This window comes from Lathyrus oleraceus, chromosome 7 (genome assembly GCF_024323335.1).
Source record: "Lathyrus oleraceus cultivar Zhongwan6 chromosome 7, CAAS_Psat_ZW6_1.0, whole genome shotgun sequence".
Taxonomy (NCBI): domain Eukaryota; kingdom Viridiplantae; phylum Streptophyta; class Magnoliopsida; order Fabales; family Fabaceae; genus Lathyrus; species Lathyrus oleraceus.
Window position 1 is genome coordinate 10,165,813 of NC_066585.1, and position 10,053 is coordinate 10,175,865.

Genomic DNA, 10,053 nt, shown 5'->3' on the forward strand with positions numbered 1-10,053 from the left:
CAGAAGAAGGAGCTGAATTCAACAGGTAGATGTTAAAACACAATGTTGTGACATTTAGTTTAATATCAGAATCTTAGTTGGTGAAGTGGCACATGAACTTAAGATAGAAGGGTCTACAGAGTTGTAGATTGGGTACTTCAAAAAGATCGTTCTCATTGCAGTTATTTGGAGTTGCTGGATGGAGAAGATGTTACATGTTCATGTCTTAGAGAATCTAAGTTTTGTTTAACATGTAGCTTGAAGTTCAAGTCTCACTTGGAATGTCAGAATATCTTTGGGAGAAGTCTGATAAACATGGAGAGGTTAAAAAGTGGCATTTGACTTTTTCATATGAGGATTCATGAAGGAGGTAATCAACCAGTGGCATTTGGTCCATCTCAGAAGTGAGTTCAAAGAATCAAGATAATCAACATATGGCAGCTGATTATTCTTGAGGAAAGTCTGAGACAAATTACTTTTGAGCAGAAAAGTAGTAAGTTGAAGACAAAAGGAGGTGTTTTCTATTCATCTCTTGGAGCTTGTGGTAGGAGTTCTGAGCTATCTATGGAAGATTATCTCTTGTAATGGGATGAGAATGTATATGTCCCAATTTGTGTCTGGTTTCTTTTGGATCAAGCGGGTGACTCAGTGATATCTGAAGATTATCAGATGGTGTTCTTTGTTATGTTGTGAAGGATGTCCTAACTAATGTTAGAACATTTTGTGAAGTGGTTTTCTGTTCTGGTTAGAAGAGAGATTGACACAGAGTGTGGATGTGTTCAGCCAAGAGGGTTGAACAGAGGGTGTGCTCTTGAAGACATGAAAATGCGTCTTACGTTTTCCATACATCAAGTGGTTTGGGTTCTCTTTGAATCAGGAAGTATGTGAAGGTCCAACTTTGGGGTGTTGGATATGTTCATGTGTGATCTCCAAGTTTCAAGAGGAGAGTTGGTTGTTCATGACAGGGGGAGTTCTGTCTTTGTGCTGCAAGTAATCATCAAGCTTGTGGTCTATGTGTTCTCAGATAACAAGGTATGGCACCTTGTTAGTTATTGAGATGATGTGGTGTGTGTCAAGGCTGAGTGAGCAGAAGAATGTCTGACCGGATGTCATGACATTGCCTTGGACAATATTGTTATTTCCTTCTGAAACTTACAGTCATAAGGAAATATGGATGTGGTGTGTCTCATTATGATATATTAGAATGAGCCTGTGTGTTTGTGTGTCTTACTAGTTGCATCCTTAACTAGTAATTCTGTTTTTGTTGCACAAATTTAGGGGGAGGAGAAGTACCCTTGTGCATGTGTGTATTAGTAGTAACTATAAAGCTAGTAATTGTGTTGCTTCAGCTGCTGTTTAAACTATTGTTATGTTGTTTAACTGCTGATAGTTTACCTTGTGAACAAAAAGGAAAGATATATGTTTTAGCCAAAATTTGCCAAAGGGGGAGCAATTTTGGTAAAACAAAGAGTGTTCACAAGATGTTATGTGTGATGTCTTAACATAAGATATCCTATGTACCTGCTGGAGTTTAAAAACATGTTCATGCAGTATTTGTTTCAGAATGTCATACACAAGGTCATGGCATCTGATATGATATGTACCTGCTGGAGTTCAAGAACATGTTCATGCAGAAGTGTTTCAAGAAGTCATACACAAAGTTATGGCATTTGATATGATTGTACCTGCTGGAAGTTATAAAAGGAATTATGGAATTATGCAGGAATTTTCCAGGATGTCAGACCCGATGTCATGACACCATGTATACAAAACATTCAGTGTGAATGTAAAATCAAGTGTGTGCTTCTGAAATTTGCTTTGTACTATTAAGTGTTGCTTTGGCAATATTTTTGACAAAAAGGGGGAGTAACAAATGTACCCCAGGACAACAGATTTCATTGAATGTCCTCTAAACAAGAGGTTATGGTGATGTGTGCATTCTACTTGTGTTGCTGCTGTTTGAAGTTTAACTTCTATGAGTGCTGAGTGTATTAGCCAATTTAATTCTCTGCTTGGATGTGTGTTTTCCGCTGCTGTGAACTCTGTTGTGATGCCAAGTTGTTTTAGCCAAAAATTTGCCAAAGGGGGAGTTTGTAGATGTTTTTGATTGACTGCATTTTATGTTAAAACACTTACTGTACTTAGATGTCTTGACTGATGTCATGACATGCTTAAGTAGTATGCTGTAGGATTAGCTAATACAGGATGTACTGAATGTCAAACTGAATGTTATGACATTCATCTTTGACAGCAGATACTGAATTATAGACTAATCAGTTCTGTTATAGTTCAGTATTTATTTCAGGCTGATTTTCTGTTCTGTTATGACAGTCATTCATGACAGCATTCTCTGAATGTTATGACATTCACTCCTGACAGGCCAGTTAGTTTTTCTGTTATTTATCTCAGGCTGATTTTCAGGAAACTAACAGCAGGCTGATTTTCTGTTCTGTTATGACAATCATTCAATACAGGACTTACTGAATGTCAAACTGGATGTTATGACATTCATCCCTGATAGTAGATACTGAACTATAGGCTAGTTGGTTTTTCTGTTATGGTTCAGTATTTATCTCAGGCTGTTTTTCAGGAGAATAACAGACCTAACACATAGCCTACTGTCTGGATGTCAAACTGAATGTTATGACATTCATTCCTGACAGCAGATACTGACTTATAGGCCAGTTAGTTTTTCTGGTATAGTTCAGTATTTATTACAGCTCAGTATTTCTTTCAGACTGGTTTTCAGGAGAATAACAGAGTTAGCATATGGCCTATGTTCTGGACGTCAAGCTGAATGTTGTGACATTCATTCCTGATAGCATATGCTAAAATGTAGGATGGTTAATTTTTCTGTTTCAGTATTTTTCTTAGGCTATTTTTCAGGAATCCAACAGCTGAGCTAAAATCCAGGAAACTAACAACTGAGCTACAATTAATGAACCTAACAAATAGCCTATTTGTTAGCACCCTAATATGTGGAAATTAGGTTAACTTGCTTAACCTTAATTTTAGGGAATACAAGTACAAGGCCCAAGTGCTGCAATATAAAAGGATGGCAATCCTTCTTTCAGAACTCAGGGGTTTTTAGCGTGAAGCATTCATTGTTCCAGTACCCTTCACTGCTGTATTTTATGTGTGTCTTGTATTAGGTGTATCTTGTAAGCCAAGCAATTATCACCTAGATGATTGCATTGGACTAGGGTGTTCATTGAGTTGTAAGTGTTGTGTCACTCTAAGCTTTTAAGCGTGAGTGCTGTGTATCTTGATTAAAGTTGTTAAGCACAATCAAGAGTTGTTTGAAGTGTAACTTCACCATTAACTTTAATCTAATTAAAGGTTGTAATCACTGAGGTGATTGAGGGGGAGTGAGTAGGAACTCTGGTCTTAGTTTAGATTGAAATTGCATTGGGTAAGTATTAAGTGATAGGATTAAACAGGTGGTTTAAGGCCTGAATTAATACTGCTAATAGTGGATTTCCTCCCTGGCTTGGTAGCCCCCAGACGTAGGTGTGTGTGACACCGAATTGGGTAAACAATTCCTTGTGCTATTTACTGCACTTTAAATTTAAGTTCTGCATCATTCTTGTCTGCGCAGGATTGGATGTCATAACATCCAATGTTGATCTCTGCTGTGTCTTTGTACCAGATGGACAGAACTGGGTGTTCTTCCATTCTATGGTGATATAGTAGCAGATGTCGTGACATCTGTGAATGTGTGCATATCAGTACTGGGTTTTAATTTGTATAACTGTCTTGCTGTATTAGTAACAATGTTGGATCAGATGTCATTACTTGGAGTAGAACATCTGAACTCTGACTACACCAAAATTTCAACGTGCACTAAGACACGTAGTATACTAACTAATGTCAAACATAAGCATCATTCAACATTCCATTCATTTTAATTTAATTTTCTTTAGCTATTGAGAAAAATCAACTTGTTAGAATAAAATATAAGAAAAAATTGGATCATAATACATGTAAACAATTGTTCACATGAAGTTGTAATATATTTTATAAACTTTCTAAATATTTGATTTGATCAATTTTGTATATATTTTATTTTAGGAGGGAATGTATTAGTAGACAAAATTGTCGATATGACACATGATTGCAAGGTATGCCCAAATCTTACATACCAAAAAGATGTTTCTCCAAAACATGCACACAACATAATCTTTCTTGAATAACCTTCAAATTGAATAATTTATCAAAATTTATTTTCTAAAGAATAAATTTACCTCACATATATATTTAAAAAAAAATTGACGTAAGAAATGTATGGTTGATGAAGTTGTTTTCGTATTGATATTGTATAATATAATTCAATTTGATTTTAGTGGTATTTAATTTAATTGATGTAATCAAAGTTATAATTCAATTTAAAATACCGGAGATATGATTAGAAAAATATATAATCGATCTATGCATCAAATTGATTAAATAAAATCTAGAAAAATAAAAAGTTGACATAATTCTTATCTAAATTTCAATAGAAAATACAACTAACTCTTAGTTTAATAATAAAGTTAAACATGTGTTTTTTTATAAGCAAAATAGTATTAATGAAAATTATAAGAGATACTCCAACTTGATGTATTACAGACCATTAATTTTCAAAACCTCCAAAGTAGAGGGAGGGGTTCACCCCACCCCACTATTTTCTCTCTCTTAAAACAAAAAAAAACTAACTTTGTAACTCAATTTCTCTCTCCTCCCTGTTGCACCCTATCTTCTTCTTAACAGAATCAGAAACGAGTTTGTCTCTCTCTTTTTTTCCGTTGGGGATTCCTCCTCCCCATCCGTTCTTAACCAATGCCGTATGATTATTTCCTTTCATAAACCCTATTGTGAGGGATCATTTATGTTTTCCTCATATTCAATATTCAATTTTATCATTATTCTAATCATTTTCTGAACCACACAAATAATGATAAAACTTGAATTGGATTTTAGAGGCTCTTACAATTTGGTTATACTTTTGGTGTTTTCTATTGTAATTATCCCTACAACATGTCAAGATGCAGATGTTATGAATATTTTGAAAAGCACCATAAATTCTCCACTTACCTTCCAATGGACAGATCCCGACGTATGCAAATGGAGACGTATTCAATGTGATTCGAGCAAACGCGTGACTGCAATTCAATTAGGGAGCCAGACCCTTCAAGGTTTTCTCCCCAAGGAACTGGGGAAGTTGACGAATTTACAACGGTTTGAGTGTCAGAGCAACGCCCTCACGGGCGCATTCCCTTACCTCTCGAAATCATTACAAAGGCTTGTAATTCACGACAACAAATTCAGTTTCATTCCCGGCGATTTCTTCACGGGAATGAGCAATTTGCAAGAAGTAAGAATTGACGATAACCCGTTTTCTCCATGGCAGATTCCTAATTCTCTTAGAGATTGTGTTGCACTCCAAACCTTCAGTGCTCAAAGTGCTGGAATTGTTGGGACCATCCCAAATTTTTTTGGCCGAGATGGTCCTTTCCCGGGTTTGATTTTCTTGGCACTGTCTAATAATTTTTTAGAAGGTGTTTTGCCTGCAAGTCTTTCTGGAAGTTCAATAGAGACTCTTTTGGTGAATGGCCAAAATGGCAATAATAAACTCAATGGTACCCTTGCTGTGATACAAAATATGGAGTCTTTGAAACAAATATGGGCTAATGGTAACTCGTTTACTGGTCCTATACCTGATTTATCGCGCCTTCATCAATTATCTGATGTAAATTTAAGAGATAACCAGTTGACAGGTGTTGTTCCGCCTTCTCTTGTGAATCTCCCGAGTTTGCAAGTGGTGAATTTAACAAACAATTATCTTCAAGGTTCACCTCCCAAGTTTAGAGACGGTGTTGGAGTTGATAATAATATGGAAGGGAGTAGAAATCAATTCTGCACCAATGTTTCGGGGCAGCCATGTAGTTCTCTTGTGAATGTTTTGTTATCAGTTATTGAACCTTTGGGTTATCCTTTGAAGTTTGCTGAAAGTTGGCAGGGGAATGATCCATGCGCTAATAAATGGTTAGGTGTAGTTTGTTCTGGTGGAAATATTTCAGTTATAAATTTTCAGAGCATGGGAATAACTGGAACTATTTCTCCTAGTTTTGCTAGTCTTTCGTCTTTGACAAAATTGCTTCTCGCGAACAATAGTCTCGTCGGTACTATACCGAATCAGCTTACTAGTATGCCTCTTCTGCAAGAATTGGATGTTTCTAATAATCATTTGTATGGTCGTGTTCCATCGTTTCCTAAAGGCGTGGTTCTGAAATTTGGTGGAAATCCTGATATTGGAAAGGATAAACCCAGTACTACTGCAAGTAGCTACGGGTTTGAAGGTAGTGGTAGTAAAAACAATGCTGTTGGCATCACAATTATGATTTTGGTGGGGGCTATTGTTTTACTTGGTGTTGGGGCATTACTATTTATTAAGTTTTGGAAAAGGCCGGACAATGATTGGAGGAAAAGTAGAAGTCGTCATGAAATTATGGTGGATCATAAATATCAATGGGATGAAAATGTTATGAATGCAAGTGTTGCTGGTGGTGGTGGTGGTGGTGGTGAGGGAGGTGGTGCGTTAAGCCCCACTGGTAACATGGTGATTTCAATTCAAGTTTTGAGACAAGTTACATATAATTTTCGCAAGGAAAACATTATCGGAAAGGGTGGTTTTGGAACGGTTTACAAAGGGGAATTGCACGACGGGACACAAATTGCAGTGAAAAGGATGCAATCAGGAATAACGGACGAGACAAAACCGAATGAGTTCACATCAGAGATCGCGGTGCTTACAAAAGTTCGACATAAACATTTGGTTGCACTCTTAGGATATTGCTTGGATGGAAATGAAAGACTTTTGGTCTATGAGTACATGCCTCAAGGTGCTCTAAGTAAACACTTATTCAATTGTAAAGAGGAAGGGATAAAACCATTAGAATGGAAGACAAGGCTTAGTATTGCATTGGATGTTGCTAGAGGTGTGGAATATCTTCATGGATTGACCGAACAAATTTTTATCCATAGGGATCTTAAACCATCCAACATTTTACTTGGAGAGGATATGCGGGCTAAAGTATCTGATTTTGGATTGGTTCGACTTGCTCCCGAAGGAAAAGCTTCATTTCAAACTAGACTTGCCGGAACTTTTGGATATATGGCACCAGAGTATGCAGGTAAAAATTTATATTGAAATTTGAAACAACCCAGTTGGCTTGTATCTTTGATGATCATTAGATATGATTTGATGTTATCATTAATCCATGCAGCCATGGGAAGACTAACAACAAAGGCAGATGTATATAGTTTTGGTGTAATTCTCATGGAGATGGTAACAGGAAGGAAAGCGCTTGATGAGAGCCAACCAGAAGAGAACATCCATCTTGTAACATGGTTTCGCCGGATGTTATTGAATAAGGATTCATTTCAAACGATGATTGACAAGACAATTGAAATCGATGAAGAAACATATGAAAGCATCAACACTGTTGCCGAGTTGGCAGGGCATTGTAGTGCTAGGGAGCCTTATCAGCGACCGGATATGAGTCATGTAGTGAATGTGTTATCATCTCTTGTTGAAGTATGGAAACCTATAGTGCAAGAAGTTGATGATGTATATGGGATCAACTTTGATATGACATTACCAGAAGCTCTCCAAAGGTGGCAAGCTTTTGAAGGAAAAAGTACCATAAATTTAACACTTTCTCCTTCATCTTTGCAAACTAGTGGTGACAACACACACTCTACTACATCTCCAAATGTCTCTTCATCAAATCCATAAAGGTGAAGTTAGACATAGATTTTTGTATTCAATGTAATTACATCTTCTCTTGTCTTCAATATCGTGCATGATCCTCACCAAATGTTTTATTTTTTATTTTAAAGAAAAAATAACCAAAATTTAGTGTTATCTTAGCATTTTTGAAATACAAGGAGATAGACATGGTAAAAGAAATTTTTATATTTTGTGTTTTCTTTCTTTTCCGTGATTTAAAATTGACCATTGGTGCTTCAATACACCTTACATATATATACAAATTTTAAGTGACACTTAACAATCATGCATAATATTTTAGATAAAGTACAATCTCACTGTCATATATATACATATATATATATATATATATATATATATATATATATATATATATATATATATATATATATATATATTATTTTATATCAACTCTTGTTTAAGGTACACAACCTCTCGAATTATTTTTCTTTAAAAAAAAATTGTGTTGCTTTTCTAGTGCATTTGTCTTGCTTTTGTTTTTGTTTCAGTTTAATTTTTATCTTTTCTAATTGCTGTAATCATTGCCCAAATTATTATTTTTTGTTTAAAAATATATATATATATATATATATATATATATATATATATATATATATATATATATATATATATATATATATATATATATATATATATATATATAAATTAAAATACATACATACAAACATATAAAAACACAACAATTAAAGTCTTAGACAAAGACACTATAATATTCAAGTGATTGAAGTAAATATAAACAAAATATGAGATAGGTTTATTAATAATTAAATTATAAATAAGATGCGTCTGATAAAGAGATTTACGTTTCTACATGAAAAAAGCACTAATAAAAGCGATGTGAATAAATATTTTATTATAATATTTAATTTAATTTAGAAAATATTGTATTATAAAAGTCAAGAAAAGTAAAAATAATAGTAAATCAACAAGTCTGTTTTCTTTTATATCGACATAATGACCCATACATTTTCAAATAAATAATTGAAGTGATGAGAAATGTGTAATTCAGGTTTGAATGTGATATTTCACATAAAATATTCTCATAGTCAAAATCAAATTATAACTATGAGGACAACGAGCCTCAAACTAAACATCTCCTATTAAAAATACACATTTTTTATTTTTTATTTATTTTAAAGTTATTGATGTATAAGTATCAATGATTTGTTTTTGGATTCTAACATGTATAAGTAAAGGGGTATATCACCTTGAGGGCCACCTCTGGAGAAAAAGATAAAGATAGAAAGATAAAGGTTATGTGCCAGGATTTTTGATGTCTTCTCTTCATATAATATGAGTTTAGGGCGACCAGCCTTCAACCGGTTATGCGTCGTCTTGTCTACTTTATATTTATGCATGAAATATGCGCTCCTCAATTGGTGAGTATGGTCATCCAAGGAGATTAAAAGATCCCCAGGAAGTGTTATGCATAAAGCCTCATGATGAAAAGGATCCACAATTAAGGCGAGAAGACTATGAGGATAAGTTTATGAATAAAGTCACCTGAGGAATTCCACAAAGGCGAAGAGACCTCTTCCCCAACCTTTGAGGACACTGAAGGCTAAAGGTCTTAGAGAGATACCTTTTGGGGATGTCAATATAACTACATTTGTTTTTTTTTATATTATTTCACTACGCCAAAAACTGGAATAGACAGCGCACCTTAGAGGGCGCTTTCTTAAAGAAGCGCACTCTAAAGTGAAGAGAAAAATAAGGAGGAATAGACAGCGAACTTTAGAGGGCGCTTTTGTAACAAAGCGCCCTCTAAAGTGAAGCAAAAAAATAATGAGGAAATGGAGGGACACCAATAGAGGGCGCGTTTATGAAAGCGCCCTCTAAGGATACCCTTAGAGGGCGCTTCTAAGAAAGCGCTCTCTAAGTCCATGTACAACAGCGCACTTTAGAGAGCGCTTTTGTAACAAAGCGCCCTCTAAAGTGAAGCAAAAAAATAATGAGGAAATGGAGGGACAACAATAGAGGGCGCGTTTATGAAAGCGCCCTCTAAGGATACCCTTAGAGGGAGCTTCTAAGAAAGCGCTCTCTAAGTCCATGTACAACAGCGCACTTTAGAGGGCGCTTTATTACAAAAGCGCTGTCTAAAGTGAAGCGAAAAAATAAGGAGCAATAGACAACGCACCTTAGAGGGCGCTTTTTTTCCACAAGCGCCCTCTAAGGTCCCCTTTAGTAAACATTAAAATTATAACATACTGCGCGTTTTGTTATTTCACTCTCTGTTATTTTCGTTCTTTTTCACGTTAGGGTTCTAAGGCGTTCTCCTTCCA

The 10,053-nt window shown here is 35.3% G+C and overlaps 1 protein-coding gene across 1 annotated transcript; it reads left to right on the top strand.

Annotated features, from left to right (window-relative positions):
- The first annotated feature begins 4,635 nt into the window (after positions 1 to 4,635).
- LOC127107257 (receptor protein kinase TMK1) lies at positions 4,636 to 7,932 on the top strand. Its single transcript, XM_051044556.1, has 2 exons — positions 4,636 to 7,151; positions 7,245 to 7,932. The coding sequence occupies exons 1-2, from the start codon at positions 4,913 to 4,915 to the stop codon at positions 7,754 to 7,756; spliced, it is 2,751 nt and encodes a 916-aa protein (XP_050900513.1). The 5' UTR covers positions 4,636 to 4,912; the 3' UTR covers positions 7,757 to 7,932.
- Positions 7,933 to 10,053: the final 2,121 nt, after the last annotated feature.